Source organism: Nipponia nippon, unplaced genomic scaffold (assembly GCF_047370975.1).
Source record: "Nipponia nippon isolate SJK-2023a ecotype South Korea unplaced genomic scaffold, ASM4737097v1 scaffold_6, whole genome shotgun sequence".
Classification (NCBI taxonomy): Eukaryota; Metazoa; Chordata; class Aves; order Pelecaniformes; family Threskiornithidae; genus Nipponia; species Nipponia nippon.
In genome coordinates, this window is record NW_028262380.1 from 82,650,598 (window position 1) to 82,673,841 (window position 23,244).

The following is a 23,244-nucleotide window of genomic DNA, read 5'->3' on the forward strand; positions in this document are numbered from 1 at the left end:
GTGCTTTAAAGAAGATGCAGATATATGAGACTTACATAGCTGTTCAAGCCTAACAGTACTACAAACAGAAAATCTCTCTCAGGACATCAATTTAGCACATTTTCTTCACCACGAAATCCTGGAATCATCATTAGTCCGGCATCAATTAAACCACTCCAGCATTAAAATGTACCCGTACATCACTTGAAAAAGCGAAAGCGTCACATCTCTGTGTTCTACAGCAAAAAACTATTATCTGAAAATCAGAGTTGTTCTCAAAAATCTTACTGAAGTTATATAAAAAGGTCATCTGTTCTACACTGTCATTTTACAATTGCCTCAGAAGGGCAAAGCTGCAACATGAAAGTACTCTTATTAGTAAGAAGTTCACAATTTCCCCTGCCATTTCCTAGTTGCTTCCCAAACAGCTTCTGATGCTGTGTTTTCGAGGAGCACGTGGCTATGGGAATCGTACTGAAACAAGTTGCACACGCCCACCTCAACGTAACCACCTACACTTAAGAGAACTTGGCCTACCCGCTCCTTAAACATGACATAGGTATGTTAAATGCCTCCAATAGCTGGCTTATGACCATATTCACTGCCTGCGTGTAGCACGTGAGAATTGTTAAAAGCATTTCAACAACGACTGAGAATCTTCCAGTTCAACTTATTTGATTTGGAGATTCCTGCATAAAGGATTTTCCCATCATAAACTAAAAGTTGCTCACCCAAAAGCCTGCAGAATTACACAAAGGAAAAAGAAAAAAAGCGTTCTCATCAAATAAATTAATGTTATTTCCTTTTAGTTATCTCTTGAAGCCATTAATTTCTCTGAACTGAGGTCACAAAAATATCTGTTTCAAACCAGGCCACTGTGATTATCAGAAGGGCAAAAAGCAAAAGAGCAAGTCACATAGACCACCAGGAGGAGAGACGTAGCCTACAGAAGCTGCTTCGGGACAACGAGCACAGCCTTACTCGCCGACTTCTGCCACTTCAGACAAAGAATAAAGCACAGCTGGACATACAGAAACCTACTTATTCAAAGGACGGGTTAATACAGCTCTCCTGCTAATGCTCACGTGACGCGAGTTTTAGCTGATGTCTCTTAAGAATTCAACTGCTTCGTAAGCCACGAGAGGAGTGAGCTCAATTTTGCTGCTTTAGGAAGTACTATTTTTCAACCAGGTATATCCCCCCCGGCCAGTTTCTTCCGCGAAAGGGCCATCAAGTACACAGGAGAACCGAAACGTCATGTAGTTGGGTTGTGTACCAAAAGGAGACCCAAAGGAATCGCTTTGTTCATCTTCAAGAGGTGAAGAGAGAGTACGTACGCCTCCCCGCTCAAGCCATCCATCTCTTACCATGCAAGCCTCCATGAGGGCAGTGTGCATTTCATCTGTTTTATGTTCCTGGTCTGCGCCAGCTTCCAGCAGAAATCTCACCATTTCTAGGTGGCCTGTATGGAGAAAATATTAAACAGATAAAAACCACATTACAAACTGTGTTTCACAAGTCACAGAAAAGGTCTAACGTAGCAAATGAAGGTAATAGAAGGCCATGTTACAACGTAAAAAAAAAAAAAAAAAAAAAAGCAAGCCCATGAAACACTCCTGAAAAGTATTTTTCCTATCTATGCATTCAACACGCACAGAAGCTAACCAGCGTAGTTAGTATAAATACAGTCCAATTCACTTAGTTTCTCAAATCACGTCTGCACCACATGTGTTCCTTGAGGTGACATTAGAGCTGAGTAACCCACACTGCAGAAGCTTCACCAGGATGATTTCTTTTGTGCAAAGATATTCAGATTTATTCTTCTACAGCATCTTGGTTTTTGTTCGGGGTCAGGGCTTCCCCTCTACTTGTTTGACATTAAGGATTTAGGGTTACTGTGTTTTATACCTGGCATTGTAACCAGTCCCTGAGCTCACACTGACCCTCAGACCATAAAACGTATGAAGCAGGCGGACCTTCACGCTTCCAAGCAAACTCTTAGGAATTCAACCATCTATAGGAATCCTCCCAAGATAAGGACACCTAACAGCTTTTTTTAAGTATTTGCTCTCAACCACTCCATTAATCCATGGCTCTAGTTCGCCAAGTCCTCTGTGTGTGTGCCACGTCCAGTCAATTTGGCTACACAGTCATGACCAACACCATATGCAAGTATACAAAACCAAGTCAAAGGAAAAAAAAAAAATGCTGTTTTGTAACTCCACATGACCATGGCTCAACCTTAAAACTACACCTAGCAACACCACGAATAGCACAGATACTGCCCAATATGAAGCTCCATTGCCTTTTCACCCTTCCCCCTTTATTTGGGAGAAGTTAGCCACCTTCTCGGTCCCAAATATCACATGTCATTCTATTACGGGAAGCAAGCAACATGACAAAATTACGAGCTTATTTTCAGGTCCTAAACAGGAGCTCTGGAGCAACAGAGAAATGCACAACGGACAGATAAAGATAAGGAGAGATATACATAGGGGTGTGGAGAGATATACGTAGGGGTGTGGGGGTGTGTGCGTGTGTGTAGATGTGTCTGTGTATATGTATCTCTATCTGTGGACAAGGTGAAAAACATAAAAGCCTGAATAGCTTCACTTTTGTCCCATATATCACAGTGAACAACTGAGTAAGTACAGACTTCATTTTTCACCTCTGCTTTCCAACCTCACTTCAAGTTTCGGAACCCAAGCACATTTTCTCAGGGAGGGCATGTTTTGGGGTCCCACTCCCCTCTTTCAAATACAGCCTTTGCTCTGACAGCCAGCACAGAAGAAAATCACCGTGGCTTATGACGGCGTTCAGCAACAGCGAACCCAGAATTTATCAAGGTAGATAAACGGAAGAGAAAGGAAAGACTACGACCACCTTCTACTGAGGTGCCCCAGAAGTACCTCTGCTACCGACATCATCAATTACTCTATGATGCCAAGAGCCACGCTAAGAGCTCTAATAAAACATGTCCTAAGTGACTGTAACAGCAACTGCCTAGCTGTGTGAACACATGCGGCCTCTTAATTAAGCATCTTCATCCCTTGCTTGCAGTGATGCAAGATAGCTGCCTAACACTCTAAGGGAGGCAAGACAGGCCTGTTGCCTAAGCACTGACACCTAAAAGGCAAGGTCCTAGATTTTGCATGTTTTCCAAGTGCCAAGCCCTTTGAAATTCAATAATTTCTGCATCTAAGCAGAGATATCTTGTATAATATTGCGACAATACACAAAGTTTACCGTACTTACTCTACGATGAAGCGTATTAGTTCCTCGTCTCCTAATTCATTTAATTGAGAATCTTTTAAAGCATCGTAACGACTCAGACAAAAGGTTTCTATCTCGATACTTACACTCGCCGCACTGTTCATCATTTTACATACGGCACACGTGCATGTTATGAGGTATCACAGTCAGGGTAAAAGCATCAGAAAACATCTATTCGTAGCCTTTAAATTAATTTTGTCCTGGACAGCAAGGCTGAATAAATACATGTTTAAGAAGGCCTTTCACAGCTGTCACGCTTTTCCACACGTGCTGCGCCTTTGCAGCAAGTATGGTATTTGGTACTATACCTTTGTAGCAAGCCAGGGTAAGCGCGCTCTCCTTGAATTCATTGGAATGCGTATTGATGCCCGCTCCGTTTTCTAACAGCACTCTGGCCACCTCCACGTGGCCGGCGCTCCCTGCTTCCATCAGAGGAGTGTGACCGTTCTCGTTATGGTCCTCGATGCTAGCGCCCGACTCCAGCAGTACTTTCACGACATCTACGTAGCCTCCAGCACAGGCGTAGGTAAGGGCTGTATTGCCTAAAGGCAGAAGAAAAAAGGTTTGAAAACAGAATTTGATAGCGTTTCTACACTGGGAACTTCAACTTACGCTTCATTTCATCGCTTTTACCTGGCTATCTTACAGAACAGGGTTTTTTTTTCAGGCTACAGACCAAGAACTACAGGGAGAGGGAAAAAAGCAAGTAACTGCACCAAGTAGCTCAGTGCTGACAGACTAAAGATCTCCGCGTGCCTGGTGACTGTTTCGATGCACTTCTCTTCCCATTCCTGTCCCGGCTAATCCCAGCTTCCATCACAAAAGCCCATCCCTTTTCCTGTTGATCAGCAGGGAGACACTATGCTGTAAAAAAGAAAGCTCAAAACAAGGAGCAGAACAAACTGCTGCTTCTAAATCAAGTCTTGAACACCTCTAAAGGGCTAGTTCAAAAACGCTCACGGTCTTTACAAGGAGACGAAACAACCTCCATGGAAAAACCGCAAAACCTATCTCTGAACGCAACAGTCAAAGCATCTGCCTTTATGAAAGATACCTTGAAACAAGTTAAAGGTCAAAGCAGTATTACCACTCAGAAATACTTCACTAAAAAAAAGTATCTTCTGGTATCCCAACTTCCTTCGTCATTCAGGGTCCGTACTCCATTGGTCAATGACTCTTAGCTACACACAATCTCTCCACTTCAAGGCTGCACAAACTAAGAAAACTTCCCGGTTTGGTCACTTCAACACAAATGCCTACCAAACTGCCATGGGAAGGCTGTGGGGGGAAGAAAAAAAAGGGGGCCAGCTTCTCACATTTACTTTTTTTTTCCCTCGGTTTCTTAGGCCTGGCACCAACTAGTTTTCAATGTACACAGAAACTTAGGAAACTGTGCATAAAATACTACCTGACAACAAATCCCAGGTACGCAAATACCTTTCGGTTACTAATTGACCTTATCCACCTTTGCATGTCCGCCACCAGTATTTTACAGCTTCGTTATAAAAACCCAAAAGCCAAAGAGTAAAACCATGAGGAAGCATTCTGCGCTGCTTGGCGGAGAGCCCTTCTCCCCGAATTTTCACACAACGTTCCCCGCACGCTGCAAATCTCAGCTTTTCAGCCGTTTTCAACAAGCCCCAAGACACTTATTTACCTGTTGATGACTGCGCATTCACATCAGCACCATGAGCTAGCAGCAACTTGACAATTTTGACATGTCCGCCGTTAGCAGCAGCCATTAAAGGCGTTATGTCTCCTTTAATACCACGGTCCTCTACATTAGCATGCATTGCCAGAAGAACCTGTGAACAGAAGGGTGATCAACAACACTGCCAAGTGACAAACCAGCACGTCAAGATGGTTGAAACGCTACACAAAGCCCCCACCTTCAACACGACAGTTTTGTGTTAGAAACACCGAGAGAAGTAAGCACAAACAATGCGTTAGCAACGTTCAGTTTACGTATAAGTCTTCCTTTGCCACTTAACTGATGTTTTCCGCTACCTTAACACCGCCTTCCAGGTGCATACGACTAGAATACATTAATTCGACACTTCATTTTTGTACAATACGCGCATACTAAAAACAGCTAGGAAACCAACCTGCGCAAGCTCATAATATCCCGCTGAGCAGGCTAAACAAAGGAGGCTTTCCCCTTCTTCTGTGTGCTCGTTCACACTTCGTCCTTCAATTAGCAACTTCCGCACAGCATTTACATCTCCTTCTGAACAAGCCTCTGCCAAGCTGCGGCTAATAAGATAGAAAGCATTTAGAAGTGAAAATGGACTACGTTTGAAACGCTTGCTCTACGTGCAGAGTAACAATCCAACATGCCATGAGGACGCAGTCAACAAAAAAGGAAAGACACGAGAGTGCCAACTGCTAATTAAAGAGGTGCCATTTTTACGCTTGAGGTTTTCCACATAGCTTCTCCAAAAATTGAGTCATGTGCATACTCAGCCACTCCTGTTACTAATTTTTAACAGAAGTTTACAGGAGAAACAACTGCAGGATGACCATTTAGGTTACCAAATCCCGCATTACGTACAACCGAAGCACGAAACACGTTGAGAGAAGACAGGACCGTGGACCCGATTTACCGTCTCAGCACTACCCATGCAGCGCGATGTTATGTCCCACCTAAGTGCAAAACCTTTTCTGGAAATCATTTACAAATCTGAGAAATAAGTAGTAACTTTTTCTTTTGAAAGGCTAAGCATACAGCACCGCAAACAAATCCCTGCTGGTTTATATTACTAATGACGACACAATATACCCTCTCAGCCTATTCCTGCTTTGTAGCTCCAGTCTGAAAACACACCTTTTGTCCCACTCATTTCCTGAAGTGGGCTTCAAAGAAAAGGAGAACTGATTGAATGCTGGTAGCTACAGCACCATGAGCATTCGTTTCCAAATCAGCAACCGCTACTCAGAGTTGCATTCACATTCTCTTTCGCCCCAGGACCAGAGGACACGGAAATCGCCTGTCCATCTTAACAACGCTTCAACTTTTGTTCAGCACCGTATCTGTTAACTCAACTGAAACACACCACCTGCACCGCTCTTCTTCTGTAACAAAATTCATCGCTTCCCCTCCGCCCTGTGCTGGAAAGAAAACCCCAGAATTTTGTAACGCAATACCATCTTTCGGTGGCGGCCCTAACTCAACCAAGCAGAGAAGTGTAAAATTCTCCTGCTTTGGTAAGCCCTAAGTCAGAGTACTTGTGGTTCTCACGTCACTCCCCGAGTTCGTCACTTTTATCATTCCAGTTCTGTTCCAGGCAAAGAAGGGTCTACTGGAAGCCTATTTTCAAACCCTCCGATTCTGTCTTCTGTGTACATTGCCTTCATTCCAAACCAGTTATTCCTTTGTGAAAATAAAAATTCTAGACTGGCATATTTCTCTATTCTGCTCCAAATAATTGGATCAATAATAATAAATCGAAGACTACTGGCCTCACCCCACCCACGGCCCTTTCATCTCTTCTCCATTTAGGAAGTCCCATCAACGCAGAACTAACTCAAAAGGGAATGGAAAAATCAGGTAGTTGACAGAAAACTTGCTGCAAGCCATTTAACTCAATGTGAGTATGAGCAATTCTTAAAAAACTGAAGATGTAAAAGCAGGTACTTGCGTAGCAAGGACTAACTTACACCTGTATATTGTACCCAGGACTCCTAGTTAATTTGTGCTACCTGACACAACCTTAACGTACGGAGAATTAGTTCTGAAATACGTCTGTTCACTGCATTTCCCACGTTTATTTTTATTTCCCACACCCTCTGCCCTGGTAACGACTTTGGCAACAGCCACCATTCACAAGAGAAGAGGTAGCTGGGCGCAGGGAGGGACGCACACAGAATAAAAGCGGACGTAACCTCAAACTATTCTGCTCTTCTTCCTATGTCCTGATCATCACACCAAGAAACTTGACTTTGGAGTTACTCAGCATACAAGGAACAAACTGCCCACCAGCGCAGCAGCACTTGGTTGTTCCTACTAACATTCTGTTTCTCTTGTATTGAAGCTGAACGACAGCCTGGAAGGGAACCTTCTTTTTGTTTCCCCCATGAACGTCCCAGGAAGACAAAAAACCAGAAAGCCACCAAGCCCAGTGGAAAAGCAGCGACTCTCTGGCCGAGGCTCTGTCCAAGGTCCTACCCGCCACGAGAAAGCTCCTGACCGCCATCAAGGGTCCAGTCCCCCAAGGCTGCTCTCCCTCCTCAATTAAAAAGGCACTCCGACGTTCTCTAGAACAACAGACTGGGTCCCAAAGCTAGTTTGGTGCTGTCACCGAATAACCCATTTCAGCATTTGCGATTTTTTGGTACACTTCTAAGGCCCATACTATTTAAGAGCTTAAAGATTTTGTTTCTATAGTTGGTCAAGTTAAATGACTTGGAGCGTGATTTCTGCATTCTAAGCAGTATTAATCGCTTCACTCCCCACTGCAAGACGTGACAGTCCAGGAATATTTAACAGGAGAATCACAGGTGATAACTTGGCACTAATTGCACGTGGGTGAGAGTTTCACCATGGTGTAATCAGAAGTGATACAACAAGAAAAACTGTTTCTAAAAGTAGCAAGCTAGTGAAAAAACCCAGTATAAAGTTTGGCTTACTTGTCCGTCTGCCCTGCGTTCGCTGTGCTTTCTGCTCTCATCCGGGTAAGTGCAGCGGCAGCTTCATCCAACGCGCAACTGACCGAAGAAGTCAGTCTGCGAAGCACCTCAGGATCTGCAAATGCTTTACCATCAGCGGTAGACAGCTTACCTATTCCTTTCATTCCAATTTACAACAAATTGGTACACGTGCCAGAAAAGGAGAAAACAGAGAAGTTGACATTGAGCCTACGAGATCTGTTGGCAGAAACATTCCAAGCGTAACGAACTACAGCTTCCAAACTGAAGGGATTAACTGTTTACAACGCTAACTTAAAAGCTGCCCTCGGACGGGATGCGCAAGAATGAAACCCTCCGATCCACAGAAGGCATTATTTTTCAACTACTAACAACTACTTAGGATAAGCAACTAGGAAAGCTTTTCATACAGTAATTGTTACAAAACAAAGCCTCATAGAGCACTTTAGTTTTTGATATAAGGCTGCAAGCCAAGGTCGGGGATCAATTTTTACTCAGGCTTTTAGAAATCCGACACTGGGGGAATCTGATTAGAAGCACGGCCTTCACATTCAACTCCGATTGTCCGAAATCCGAAATGCTTTAATGAACTTCTTTCTCTTCAATGACTTGCACAACCTTGCCACATTCACACCACCTGACATTCTCCATCTGTATCATGCTCATATGGATTAGACTTATGCAAGCAGTTCCAGTATGGTCTCACGGGTAAGGGCTTCGGGGTTAAACCTGTGTGGGACACGAATACTTACCTGCAGCTTCAAGTAAAGCTTCTAATCTTGCCTGGGTTTCTGGATCTACTGTTCTCAGGTCAGCACCGTCGGCAGTACTTGACAAAAGCAATTTGGAAGCTGTTTCCAACATAGGGTTTTCGAGATCATCCTGATCTAAGATAAATGATTCCACCTGAAAAACAACAGATCTGCTTTAAGAATCATGTGACTGACCGACACAAAACACAAAAAAACCCACAGTTGCAGTTATCACTTAAGCATTTGCTTTTTAACTACTTCGTTAGCCAAACTGTCCTCGGTTGACTCAAAAGGGTATTACTGGATCAGTGTAAGCGATGAGATTTTCCAAAAGCACATATGAAGAGCGTAGGTAACATCTTACCCATTTGTGACTAGAAACCACACGACGTATCAGAAAAGTTCAAAACTGAGTTCGCATCTCCACACCACACTCTACAGTTTTCAAGTCCAAGTTAACACAGGGAGGGAAAAGTGGAAGAACAGATATCACCCCCAAAGGCCTCAAGGTAGTAGCTGCCAGGCCTTTCCATGCAAGCTGTTCATTCGTTTGTTGGGGTTTTTTCCCCCTCCCCAAAGCATGAAAGATACACATAACAGAGACAGAATCGTTCTATTTCACACAACCCAGTCACCTTGCAAAGAAGTAACCTACCCTCAAATGGCATTAAACTCTATTACCACACAAAACCAGAAAAACTACGTCATCGCTATTTTACTGTCTACCGTTTTCCTCTGACTTGCAGAAAAACCCTCTCAGCTACCTCACTGCTTTCAAGCCTGGTATCTCCTAATCCAAGATTTAAAAAACCAAAAAGGACCAGCAACGTGTCCCAGGTGTAGTCAACTCAAATGCAGCGGACAAGGGTTTCACAGACTCTCTCTCAAGGAAACATTTATTTAAAACATGACCTACAGAATACACAATCCATTATATCTGCCTTTTTCAGAAAACAAATGCCGAGTGCTCTCATTTGTTCTGGTTGTGAAACACATAGAAATTAAGCAAGAGATCAGTATATTAGAGAGAAAAGCCCCTAGCATCCATTGGTGCTTTACTGCCCGTTAAAGGAGGACTGGGTCAAGCAGTTTCGAGAAGACACTGCTCTATGAGCTCCACGAACACACCCCCAAGCCTATGAAGTAGCCATCGAACCATTTATTAGGTTATGGAGACACCAAGTTTAAACACCCCCGTATAAAGCTCAACAGCCTCAAAACCCCACACCTTCAAAAATCATAGTCGTCAAAAAATAAAAACCAATCCCAATCCCAAAATCAAGATCAATCTAAATGCAACTCTGCCAGACAAAACAGTGCACATGTGCCAGCCACCCCTACAACATAATTAACAACTTCAAACATCTCTGAATAAAAGCAACTACTGTCTGTAGTACAGCAGTCATCTATTTCCACGTGAAATACAGTTCAGCAAGACAGAAATATAATTTATTTTATTCTTAAGATTCACATGTGTCTCCAAAGTTGAAAAGCAGTCTCATGAGCATCACAAGTTCCGATTCCTGCAGATAAACGCCCGAAGAATCTGCGTGGGCAGATAAACCAGAGGAGGGACCAATTCACCTCCGGGCTCCTGAAAGGTCTCCCTCCGGCCTCCCATCTCTTCGCTTGTCCCAGTGAAGAGCTCACGCCATGTTTCCTTCCACAGTCTGCCTCCAGCTCAAAACTTACCAGGATATGGTACTGGCACATAGCTTCAACCTAAACACCTTGTTTGCTCAAGAAGGTAGGCTGAGAATACATCGAAAATTACTTCAACTTATCACTTCAACGATACCATTGAGAAACAAAATCTCCTATCAGACTGCTCTTGGCAATACAGAAGTATACGTCTCATGGGCATCTTTGAAGGCTCCTTCCATTCCTTTGAAACCTCTTGGCCCTCCTTCTTCAAACCTGGGAACACAGCAGGCTGAAGGGGATGACTTGCGGCTTCTGATGAAGCGGCTCCGATGTCAAACTGCCGACAACAGGACCGTCCCGCAGTACTGCATGCTGCTCCTCAGCGCTACTTTTTCCAAGTCAAACTCACGCAGGCTGCGGCTTTCCAGTTTGGCAAACTGGTGAAGGCAACTCCTAGTTTCCTCCGCAGTCCTAAGGAACAGTTTGCTCCTGCCTCACCAGGGTCCTTCGCTGGCCGCTGCCAGCTCTGCTCTGTGCACCTACAACGCCGTTTTTAGGGCGGTTTTGGTTCATCTGAGGACCTGCCATTTGTCTTCTTCCAGAGGACGCAGCCTGCTGGAGGAAGCAGCAAGAGAAAGGAACTACTCCGCTGTTCAGGAGCCAACCGACAGATTTCACCGCTGGAAAGGCAAGCTACCGAGCAGCCGGAAGGATTCTTGGCTCACCCAACTCATGCAAAATCCCTACTACTCAGACTCACTGGGGGAAAAAAAAAAAAAAAAAAAAAAAAAAATATCTCATGAGTGAGATACTTAACAGCTGGTCGGGGTTCTTCCTAACACTGAAATATTTGCTAAGAAAAAAGTCAAAATAGGAAAACGTCTCTCCCCCACTCACATCCTCTCCCCTCAAATCAGGTCTTTCATGCAGTTTAAGTTTCAAACGGAAAAATCTTCCTATTTTCCTTCCCGCTAAGAATAAGAGCGTGGTATAATTAAAAAAAAAAAAAAACAAAAACCCCACAACTAGAACACAAGGAGAACAGGGAGAAAAAGCAATCCACCTACAAACAACACAGCGCCAAGACAACCACAAGTTATCAGGAAAAAACGCCTCTTGCAATGAAGTTCTGAAAGTGTTCATGTTATGTGCTGTCATTTAAACCATTTCAGAGCAATGGCTCAATAAATTAGCATCTTAAGTAACAGAATTTAGACTATTTTACGACACTAAATATAGCTGGTTTTCCTTTTCTAAGGTAGGAGAGACACATCTTCAGCCTGCGGCTTGCAGAACTTTTCATCAAGCCTCCAGTTGCACTCCCCTGTATTCTCACAATTGCCTTTCAGCTCAAGAGTTTCATTAGATCTACTGTCTTGTCTTCGCAGCCGGTTCAACGTGACACAGAAGACCATGCAGGGTGACAGTGACAGAAGACACAGTGTCTAACAGTGGTGAATAAAACTGTACTTTGGCACAAGTGAAAATGCCATTTTCATTTCTCAGAAAATACTGCCTTCTCTAGAGAAGCGACGGGCTGAAGACAAAGCATTTCCATTTACCGGGCCAAGTAAACAGACATTTCCTTTCATGGTCTTCAGATGTATTTCATTTCCCTTAACTAAAATACGTGTAGAATAGTACGCAAATGCTCCACCTTGCATATCAGAATACTTAATCTGGGCTCTCGGTCAGGATTTCTCCGATCAAACAGTGCTCTGACATAACCCAATTGTTCCGACAGTCCCCAACAGAAGCTCTTTTACGAGATTCCTCCTCCTCCTCTCTCATCCTGCAATAAAAATCTCATGTTCTGTACTTGCCCAACTTGACTTTGCCCCTAATCTCTTCTAGTTTATTTGATGCTTCTATAATCCAAAAAGATACTAGGAGAACAATATTACCAAGTTCCGACTACTCACAGAGAACAGCCTACAGTTTCGATGCGCTGAAATCAACTGTAAAGAGAAATCTAAAAATGGCTTAGCAAAGCACAGTGTTAATAGGTACGTAAATCCAAACCTCAAGGGAATTTCATCCCACAAGTACCTTAGTATATGTTCCGAGTCCTGTTTTTCGAGGCAAAAAAGTATTTTTAAGTTTTCCAAGTGTTGTAATGCTAGACTAAACTTATATTTTCAACATGATGTGCTTTTATCACCTCTTACTAGAAAGACCAGTTCTTCCCTACGTAGCAAAGCTTTGCAACAACATCGAATTGGGCTCTGTACACCCGTCCTCTCCCTCAGGGACCTCTGTTGTCCTCTTCCCCGTGCCCGCTCCCAGGCTCCCCAAGGCACGCCGTCGGGCGCACCCACTCACAGACCCACGCATTAGGTTTTCTCTGTTTTCTCAAGCACAGACTCCAAACGCCACCTCTTCTTTCCTCCTCCAGCCTCGGGGTGATCCGTTTGCTCCTTTTGTTTCCCCCATCAAGTAGCAAACATAACATCAAGGGATCTCCTCTTCACCAGGCCAGAGTCAGGAGGTGTAAGTTTTTACGAGAACTATTCCATGGGCAGGGCTGTATCTTTTCTTTCGTGAAGAACCATACCTCTGCAGTGTCAGTATTGTTTTGCCACCTGGTACACGGACATACAGACATCTCAACCAGGTAAAGGCTGATCCACCAGGACTCATGTCTGTACACCCTGAAGACAGCCCTGCAAGACATCAGTAATTTTATATTTTGGCTGCCACATACCAGACACTGAACATACTGTTTAATAAATGCCAGGTTAGAGCTGGAAAAAAAAAAGCACAACTGAGTTACTTTGCTCTAACTGGCATGGCTCTTGCCGCTGCCCGATGCTAGGTCAACTAGAGACCTAATTCAGTTCTTGACACTAACTCGAACTTCATCCATCTCTCACCATCAAGCCGTACGCATGTAACACTGCCACCAGCACAGATCCCCCTGTGGACACGCTGGTGTAAACATCCCCCTCTATCTCCGTACCAGTGTCTTCCAAGTCCATACACGTGCCCCCGCATAGTCTCACGCTGATATAAACTAAGGGCAGACAATAAACTTCCTCCCATAGCTTCCCTCACAAAAAAAGCCCACCAACCAAATGAAAAAAAAACCCAACCAACACACCACAGAAAAATCCCCATGCAGTAAGGATCTGAAGAGAAGGCATCAGTCACCTATTGATTTCATTTTTACTACCGATAAGGCTAAACACAGATGAGCATCTTCGTAATTCTCTGTCAAGCCAGGGAGGGAGGGAAGATACATTCCAACCACAAACAACTCTCTTCACTTCTTCTGCACTTATGAGAGAGAAATCCAGTACTCGACACCAAACTCCTCTCGAACCACATCATCAACTAAGGTATCAAGCAGTCAAGTCACTTCGCTACCGAAATTGGTACGCAATACCTAAATTAACATTGCAAGCCTAAGATGACAGCAACTCTAATCTGACTGTCAGAAGTACCTGCCACATATCGGCAATTTGGTACGAAAACTCTTCATACACATCAAAACATGAAAAATAGGAGTACGCATCTGAACACAACATGATTCAACTCTGATGATACTGCACAGCCTGACCGATCAGAAGTTTTAATCTTGTTTGATGCTGCACCTTAAAAGAACCCAAGAGCAAAGCTAAGCCTTTTTGTTAGGCTACTGACTCGGGTCCCTTGGCAGTGTCACTTGGTTCAGTGCCTGAACTCCCACTTTTCATGCATTTCTAACACTTGGTAACGTTTAGACTGCACATCAATATAGGCGCCCACGAAGCGTTACCAGAGAGCTTTATGATTAGCTAAACTTGATCAATAGCAGAGAACAATAAAAGCAACTACTTAAAATTTCATGTATGAACTATGACAGAGAACAGTTAGTTTCCAGCATCCGCCACCTACTAAAGCCCTTGCTGCAGAATGACAAAAGCCCGTTATTTCTCTACCTCATCAGAACATAGCTGCCATGAATAGCTCTGGTCATTAATCTACAGAGCATCTCTAGCACTTGTTTATCACTGTTTTACAGTTTCTTCTCAACCACAGCTGTGCCGTAAGGACAACCCAGAGGCGTTAAGAACAAGCTATAAAAAGTCATTTTCTCCTTCTTATCTCAGGTTCCCCAACTGATTTCAAGAGCCCAACATTACGTTTTGCTGATCCCATTCCCTAGTCCTTCTCTTTAAGGCCGTCCGGCACGCACACAGTATTTACACGCTAGTGCTTTCCAGCATTTAGTCAGAAATTCACACAGATTAAACATTCAAGACCCTACATTCCATATACATTATAAAAATTAACATCATGTTACTGTAACATGTGCCATCCGAAAGCCAACGCACAGAGATGGAGGGCAGCAAGCAGTTGCTTAATTGTACGGTACCTTTAGGCGCACGGTGTCGTTGCCACAGCCCAAACGCTCGCTCGGAAGAACCTGAAGAGCACCCTTGGCCCAACACCCAGCAACACCTTCCTGGAAGCAAGGCAAGCTCCTAGCTGCGTTTGAGCCCTTGTTTATAATCAGACAACAGGCAACAGAATATTTCTCTGTTTTGAAGCCTCACACGAAGACATGCTCAAAAAAAGCAGCAAACATTTCTTGAAGTATGAAGTAAACAGTGAAACCCAGTTCAAGTGTCTAGCAGTTGGGTCGCAAACAACAGATCGCAACGGCTGTCAAATGGCAAGTCGTACTCATTAACGTAACAGAACGAAACGTTTCTGAGCTCCATAAACAACAGCATCTGAAACCTGATTTGGATAAACCATGTTAGCCCCGACCAGTCATTTAAAAGGCCCAAAAATCACATTTCATGACAAAAATATGTTCTCTGCAGGTTTTTTTTTTCTTATTCTTGGGGCCGGCCCCTATTTTCTAGGCTTACAATCCAACAGCAGATTGGCTTGTCAACTTCTGTCAGATGACTCCCGTGACTTTTGCCTCCTGTTAGGCACCGATGACAATCTCGGGATTTGCTAAAAACTTTTAGCTTGGCACTTGGGCCTTCGGTGTTTGATACCTGGAGGGTGCCAAACGGATCCTTTGAGAATCAAGACTTAGTACCAAGCCTTTCCAAAGAACCTGGCGGACGAGGAAGAGCTAGTGGCTATTGCCATGTAGCAAACTTCGCCACCTCGAAGAGACCTTAACCGAGAGTCCTTTTGTACTTTTTCTTATTGAGGTACAGGAGGACTTACCGCCCATTTGCAAGCGCTCTAACAGTTGATTTTTCCCAGCTCCAAAATTTTTGGAAAGCAGCAAATAGTTTTTAAAGACAACGTGAAATTTAAGAAGGGTTTTCAAGCCCGTCGGGTATTGCAAAGCCACCTTCAGACTGAAACGACAATTGCTACCGGGTCATTTAAGAAACTTGAGTCCCACTACATTCACAAGTTACTAGCTTGGAGAGAGCAAGGAAGCTTCAGATTCTCCACTTTCTCAGCGACAGCGACTCTCATAGAGTGAGCAGGCTTTAATCCCGATTTACACGAGGAACTCCTCACGTAAGCAGCAGAGCCTGACCCGCAGTTACACTACCTTCCCCTCGCGCTCGGGCAACTCCTGTCCAAGCTCATCTCAGCTTTCGCTCCAGAACGGTTTTAGCTCTCACACCTCCGATGGCAGAGAGCTCATTATTCCTGTCCTCGTCCTTCGTCTCAGTGAGACAACAGATTGTTTTCACAGCCCATGTCATTTACTTGTTCGAGCTGGACCAGCAGAACTCCCGCCTGACAAACTGAACGTGCAGGGCCGGACAGGCAGGAAGGGGGCACCGGGCCAGCAGACAGACAAACCTTTTCTTGAGGACCACAGACAAGCCTACAAACCGCCCTGGAGTCTGGGATCGGGAAGCCGGCAGGATTTTCTTCTGACCATTCTGCTATGAAAAATGGTCCCCAAGTATTCCTTTGCTGTTGATCAGTTCCACTCAGCATCTGCTGATCACCTCCTACAGCCTTGGCATTACTGTGAAATTGTCCAACGTTATGGCAAGACACTGCACCGAAACAAAAAAAAATCCCCTGTCTTCCATACAACTTTCACGAGCATTCCTTCAAAATAAAGTATTTTCCACTGTCCACTTCGTGAATACACCCTACGGGTCTGTTTTACACAGAAATAGCAGCTTTTATACTATTACCTTGCAACGGGAACACACGAGAGGAAATAAAACAACATTCCCAGTGCAAGAGCAAAGTCCGACTCTGACCAATAACTAGTTAAGTCTTCTTTGCACGACACTGCTAGGTATTAATATCTTATATCTAAACATTCAACGCCCATCAAGGGATTCGTGAGGTAAGAGCGAATGAAAACAAAGCGATGATACACTTGGAATGCGGCAAACCGGGCCAAGTATTTCAAGCACCAATTATTCACTTAGGCATCCAAAACCTACCATGCAAACAGGCAATCCAGAAACTCCGCAAATTACGATGCGTAATTCCATCGTGTTTTTAACCCTAATGGGCTATCAAAGTCTTTATATGTAGCTTTCAATTCTGAATGTCTAGAAAGCATTTGGAGTCTCAGAAAGACAAAACACTCATTATTCCAAAGGTACTTCGTAACGCCCGTACAACGTACAGGCACTGCATTTTTTACTCATCTCGGCCGCAGGTCAGCTCAGTGTACGATAGGGCAGGAAATTTTGTCAGCCCCTCCCACGTCCCATACTACAGCAAGAACTTCATGCCTGCTCTCCCTGACCCTGCTGCCTTTTAGCCCTCAGAATATCACCTCTTACACTTTCGAAATACGTTAACCCATCTCAGTTGAAAGTCGGCTTACTGGAAAGAATACTCTGATCTGAAACATCAAGACAAAGCAATCAACTTACACACATCTTGAAATAAAACAGCGAGAACAGATTTTGACTTTATCAAACTAAACATTAAGGCAAAGTGTCTGGTTCTGCCTTTTCACCGAAGGCTACATGTTTTCAGGTGAAATTACGGCTTCGTTAACACAGATTTCAAGCCATTTCAAGATGTAGATCTCCACAGCATTAACGCTCTATTATATTAAAAATTCCACTCAAAACTTGACTGACGACAAGCCTCCGGCATCGCTTGCCATTTCTGCGGGGACAAAGCAGAACATCACGACCACCTGATTTATGCGACGTAGCTCTGATGTGCAAGCGATGGTTTACTGGATATTTACACAAGACACCATTTTCTTTAGATAAAGATCAGCTTCCTGGTTACTGAAAGGGAAGGCAGACACCCAAGCCAAGCGAAGCAGACTATTTTGCCTACTCAGTTTCAGCCTTACAGCTTTTGTGTTTTCTCTTCGAATCTATTTTGAAACAGGAACAAGCTGTGTTATTCTCCCTCGCCTTACCCAGCTACTACAGCAGCGCTGTCACCGCCGACACAAAGTCTTACAGCAGCGTTTCTTCCCTGTACAGTGAGGATGGCTTCCAGTTATCTGGGATACATAATCAGATCTGTTGTCTTTTGAACGTGCAGTGACCCTCCCCAAACCTAAATGCCTTGTTCAGCAGAAATCTGAAGTCCGGCAGCTGTAACGTCCCAACAACGTCTTCTTTCATTTTGTTCCATCAACTATACACTCAATTTCTCTCGCTGCTGCTAAAAAAAAAAAATAAAAAGCAGGGGGGAGGGAGAAGGGAGAGATGAGTAACAGCCCATGCTGCTGAAATGGCATAACACCGTCCTCACGACTGGCACCAACAGAGCTTCTGCTGCAGGGACACCTGCATTATTGCTGCAGTGTGTTTCTGATGGCGAGACAGGTGCCGAGGTATTCACAGGACAATTCCCTCCTCTCCTCTGCACTGTGCATCCCCAGCATTACAAACAACAATAAAGACAGGCAGGCAGACTGAAAGCTATCGCTACAAGAAGGGTGCGAAACCACAAGGTAAAAGACCGTCAGTTTAATATTCTTTTCTCCTTTCAAATCTTCATTCCAAACACTTGGCATACTTCCACATTAGGCAAATTTACGCGTTAACTGGTATTCAGCTGCAATTGTTTGCGCAAGAAAAATTTCATGCCAACGTAAAAATAACAACACCTCAACTCATTACCTTATTTAGTTCCCCACTCCAATTTCACATTTATGTGGGGAAAAAAAAATACAACTTTTAGTCTCTGACATGAGTAACAGGATACAAAAATCACACACCAAAAAAAAAAAAAAAAAAAAGAAAAATCAGCAAAACACTCTAAAACTGCCTGCCATCATGCTTCTGAAAGCTCAGCTGCAGACAACGCTTTAGTATCAATAATAAAAAAGCTGACACGTTTCCAACCCAGCCACTGGAACACAGATATGCACCTTCACTCTCTCAAGCCCCGCAAAAAAAACTGAACATGAACTTGTGATAGAAACCGTCTCTTTTGGAGCCGGCTTGGAAAGAACGGACCGTAGAAGGAAAGCTTTGACACCATATGACCAACCCACTTGGCTGCTGTCTCTGCACCAACCCTGAGATGCGGTGGTCTACATCAGAGCCCCTGACAAATAGCTAACACCTGTAACAAAGGTCGTTCCCCATCCGTCGCAAAACCAAAATGGAAACCCCTTTCTGCAAAATAGCCCCGACAACTGAAGGATGCTGAACGGGCAGCCTGATCCTCCGCAGGCAATTTCTGCTGCCCTTCGCAAGTAACCCGTCACGTCTTCCCAAACGATCGAAGTCTATCTATCAAAGAGACACAATATGGGGAGCACGTAACAACCACGAAGAGAAGAGACGGTGCAACTGAGCTTCCCGGAATCGCCCTCTCCCCTCTTTGCCAAAATCCCCCAATGTCACACTTGAAAAACAACTGCAGCCCCCTAAAACTCTCTCTCTCTCTCCAGTATCTGAGCTAAGCATCACTTAAGCTACTTAACAAGTTCCTTACAGGGCCACACAAAGCAGAGCCTACTCATTACAGCCATAAAAAGCTCAGAGGGGTCATGCTGCCTCTGACCACCTAGCCAATTCTCCACCCAAACTGTATCGCGGGCTCTTAAAGACAAGCTTTCTGAGCTATTTAAATAGCATTTTAGACTCTTCCAACCTCTCCTCCTGCTGAAGGACATCTCAAGGACTCTAAATCTCTCTGGAAAAGGATGCACTTAAAGCACATCCCGAGGACCATCACCACAGACTCAGACTAACCCCTAACCACGACGTGGCCAGCTTCGAGGGATCTAGCAGTAGGAACTTGGGAATACGGAGAACATAAGGAGTACAGAACAACGTAGCTGTAGGGCAGTCTTGTCAGTTTTGTCATTCAATATGTAAGAATTGGGAATTGCATTAAGCGTGAGACTGCTCTTGACAAAATATTTTGGACGTCAACCTGAAGAGCACCTCGATTCACAGTAACGCTAGCATCTCTGAGCAACGCCTGCGCTACTGAAAAAGGACTAAGCAGTCCTGCTGTGCGCTGTTACGTCCTATTCCTCACTGCCCTACCTTCGAGGGACTAATTATTCTCTTAAGCCTTGTTTAAGGAAGGTGAGCTCACGAGAAAGAGAAAATACTTCTCTAACAGTTGGTCACCTTCCTTTTCCACCGGACTCGCCTTTTGCCTTGACTATATACTCCAAGGGTAGATTTAATAGATGCATTCTCAATACAAGCATTTCCAAGCCGGCAATGAAGCGCCTTGCTACGCTGACAGATCCGCATCAACTGATGTAGAACCTTGAAGCATCCTCCTTTTAGATGACACCTAAGGAAAAATTGAAAACTTCACCAAAAAAAAAAAAATTCCTGAGCTGTTAAAAGCACAAACGCATTGTTTCAATGCTGCTATCTCTTCAAGAGCCAAGCCTGAAATCCTAATGATAATTTATCATCTTTATCACCGGGTAGCTTCAGGGGGCTTGTCTGCATGTTTGTTGCCTGCAGAGTCTTCACGGAGAAGTGTCTGGAGCTTTCTTCTCACAGCTCGCTAAGCAGCCATTTCTCTGTCACTCTCAGGCTTTGTTGTAACAGATCAAGCCCTTCACTAATCCTCCGAGAAGGGAGTTTAGAGCAGCTTAGCACCACTAACGGTGGCCCAACGTCTCACGAGCGCTTTTTCTGGAATATTTTTCACCTCTTCCAATTCACCGGCCCGATGCACTTGGTTGAAGTTTCGGTTCAGAACTGCGCACACCCATCCATTTCCAGCTGAAAGGAGTTGTTATTCTAAGGACTGTAGTTCAGCACAGCTGAACAATGGAAACACGCCACCGTAACTTCTACGTAGACAAAGCTAGCAGCAACAGAGCTCTACGCAGGAACAGTGCTGCGGGGCCCTGCCTTCACCCGGATTTTCTAACAGCGCAGTTGAACGTTGTTAATACAAGAGCAGTTCTCCCAGATTTGAACGCACGATTATTTCTTGCAACGAGGCCAGGCCTTGGATGACCCCAAGCAGCTTCTCTGTAGTCCACGCCAAGGAAGCGGCCAAACTTAGCAACTGTGCAGATTCACAGGAAAAAGAGGACAGGCATTTATAGCTATTAACATCAATCACAGGCAAGACCACCCTTCTATTCCTCAATACATACGATACAAAGCACCAGAATCGTATGTCAATTCAAAACTTGCAAAAGTAAAGCCTCCACAAACACTGCTACACGGTGAGTTTTCACTGACAGAGCACGCTCCGTTTGTAAGGTTAAGAAGAGGGAAACCACCGACTTTCCCACTCCTTCACAAAGAGAGGCTTCAGATTTGCTACGCTAAATCTGCCAGAAGGCATTTCTCAGTCAGCACGACTTTCGACAATTCGCCTCGTCAGCTCGGCTTCATTCCTCCCTGCATCTGCCAGTGACTACAGTGGTGGTCGATCGGCTACAATGCCCACCAAGAGTTTACTCCTGTTCCCTAGCTGTCATCAAATGATTGACTTCTGTGTGTTTCCCAACTCTCATCTTAAAGCCAAACTCAGCTCCACAACAGAGGGCAGCTCACATGGTCATTAACACCACAAAACCTCCCAAGAGAAGACAGACGACGCTGGCTGCTACATAGGGGCAGAGGAAGACCTCCATTCCCTGAAACTTTTGACATGCAGATCAGCTATTAAGTCAAGAGTCTCTTGCTTCCACAACATCAGAAGGCAAGCGATCCACATTACTCCACATATTGTCATCCCCAAACACGGATACTGAGATATATAGATTGATCAGATCACAGGACAAGAGAAATAATAGGAACAGAAATAAAGGATTAAATAGTTTGTATTACATCACAAGTTGCCGTTACCCTCGGGACTAAACCTCAGATCTCCTGATGCCTAATGCACCGCTTGGCTGACTCGAACACCATGTCTCCCATCTCTAGGAAACTCCTTCCCCTCCCCAAAACTTCGAAGGCAATAGCTCTGTGTTCTCCCGGGATCAGGCCCTCCTGACAGCGTTTGCAGAAAGCCACCAGCAGCAGCCACCGCCGCCCGGCCGGCCGGACCAGCTCTCCTCGCTCCGCAGCGACGACCAACACCACACGTTCTTGTCGCGGGGAAAGGAACCCACAGCGCTACAGTTCGGTGAAAGCATGATCAACCTTTGAGAATCCAACAGGCTCCACGCATCACACCGATTTACTTAAAAAAACCTCCACTACTCAATTTGGATCCGGGGTGCAGACAAGCCTGATGCTTACGAGACTTCCCCTTCCCGACCACAAAGCTGTTCAGTTACCAGCAAAACTAAGGAAAGCCCATTTCCCTGCTGCACGAACAACTCCAATTTTACTGCTGTAGTTGTACCTTGAACTCCCTCTGAAGTCTAAAAACTACCAGGAGAGTTCTCCTCCGTCAGAACAGCTGGGGGGGGTCACCCAACCGCAGCACCTCCAAGCTTTCAAAACCCTCGCACAACATCAAACTAGCAAAGACATTCACAGCTTGGGTTTTTTTTCCCCTGCTCCTTTTTCTTTTGGTCAGGATCAAGAACATATACCAGGCATCTACACAAACCGCACCCTGGAGAAATCATAGCCAAAGTGCAGTATTCCGATAGCGTCCTGCGTGAAACCAACCTCCCTTCGAGAAGGGGAGCCAGAAGCAGTACAGCAAGACTACCTGTGCAGAAGAGGCCCAAAACGGCTCTGCGCGCTGGGGGTTTGCACCAGCAGTCGGCTTTTTCAGGCACGCTTTTCACAAACCTGCACTAGTGGTAGTGTTGCAAGAACTCCAGTTATTTACTGTAACGTGTCGATTGCAGTGCTCAGGGCTTATCTGAGCACAGATCACGACCCGCACGCTTCCATTACCTCAGCTGCTAAAAGGCGTAAGAAAAGCCTGTGGCAGTGATACAGATATCATGGCGTATAACCATCAGAGACTTTTCACCAAATCACTTGCGCGGCAATGAAGACGCATACCAAAAACTACATTTCTGAGTGGAACGTACCGAGGGTAAAAGCCGCTGAAGCATCCCGTTTTCTCTTTTCAGTAGAAGCCAACGTGGAAGTTAGCATAAAGCTTCAGTAACAGCAGTCAACTTGAAATTTGCCGTTTAAAGGATGATATACCAACAAAATTGTATTTTGCGGTAGCAGCACAGTGGGTTGATGAAGCATCGGAAACGAAGCGCGGCAGAGGCCTTCTCGGCCTCGGGTGAGGCGGGCACCCCGCTGCACCCACCAGCCCTCTCCCTGCCTTCTCCGCCACAACGTTGGAACATCAAAACCAAGTGTCCAAAATACCATCAGGGATTGAAGAGACCTTGTCGTGCCCTACAAAAAAGATATCATCACACGACACACTCCCAACCCCTCCCTGTCTGTCCCCTCCGTGGCGACAGACTGTCTCTTTGCTCGCGCTCAGAAAAATCAAGATCTACGTTAGAGGAAAAGACATGTCAGTGGCAGACATCCATCTCGCTCAGCACAGCAAGGAAGAAAAGCTGCTCGCCTCCCACTCCAGTCTGCCTGTTTTGCCCACTATGTATAACCTATACTCCCTCCAGAACCTTTTTTTCTCTCCGGTAAGACACCACGAGGGAATAAAAGCC

General features: G+C 44.7%; 1 protein-coding gene across 9 annotated transcripts in view; it reads right to left on the reverse strand.

Annotated features, from left to right (window-relative positions):
- The window catches only part of ANKRD17 (ankyrin repeat domain 17), a 95,707-nt gene that overhangs the window by 42,233 nt on the left and 30,230 nt on the right, over nucleotides 1-23,244 (reverse strand). For 6 of the 9 annotated variants that reach the window (XM_087737690.1, XM_087737684.1, XM_087737682.1 and 3 more), the window contains exons 2-7: nucleotides 8,649-8,802; nucleotides 7,879-8,035; nucleotides 5,358-5,505; nucleotides 4,910-5,057; nucleotides 3,561-3,794; nucleotides 1,347-1,441 (exon numbers count right to left, since the gene is read on the reverse strand). In XM_087737690.1, coding sequence (XP_087593816.1) covers nucleotides 1,347-1,441; nucleotides 3,561-3,794; nucleotides 4,910-5,057; nucleotides 5,358-5,505; nucleotides 7,879-8,035; nucleotides 8,649-8,802 — 936 coding nt within the window. Of the gene's footprint in view, nucleotides 1-1,346; nucleotides 1,442-3,560; nucleotides 3,795-4,909; nucleotides 5,058-5,357; nucleotides 5,506-7,878; nucleotides 8,036-8,648; nucleotides 8,803-12,846; nucleotides 12,913-23,244 lie in introns of those variants that run through there. The other 3 variants (XM_087737687.1, XM_087737685.1, XM_087737691.1) reach the window with 3 other exon arrangements.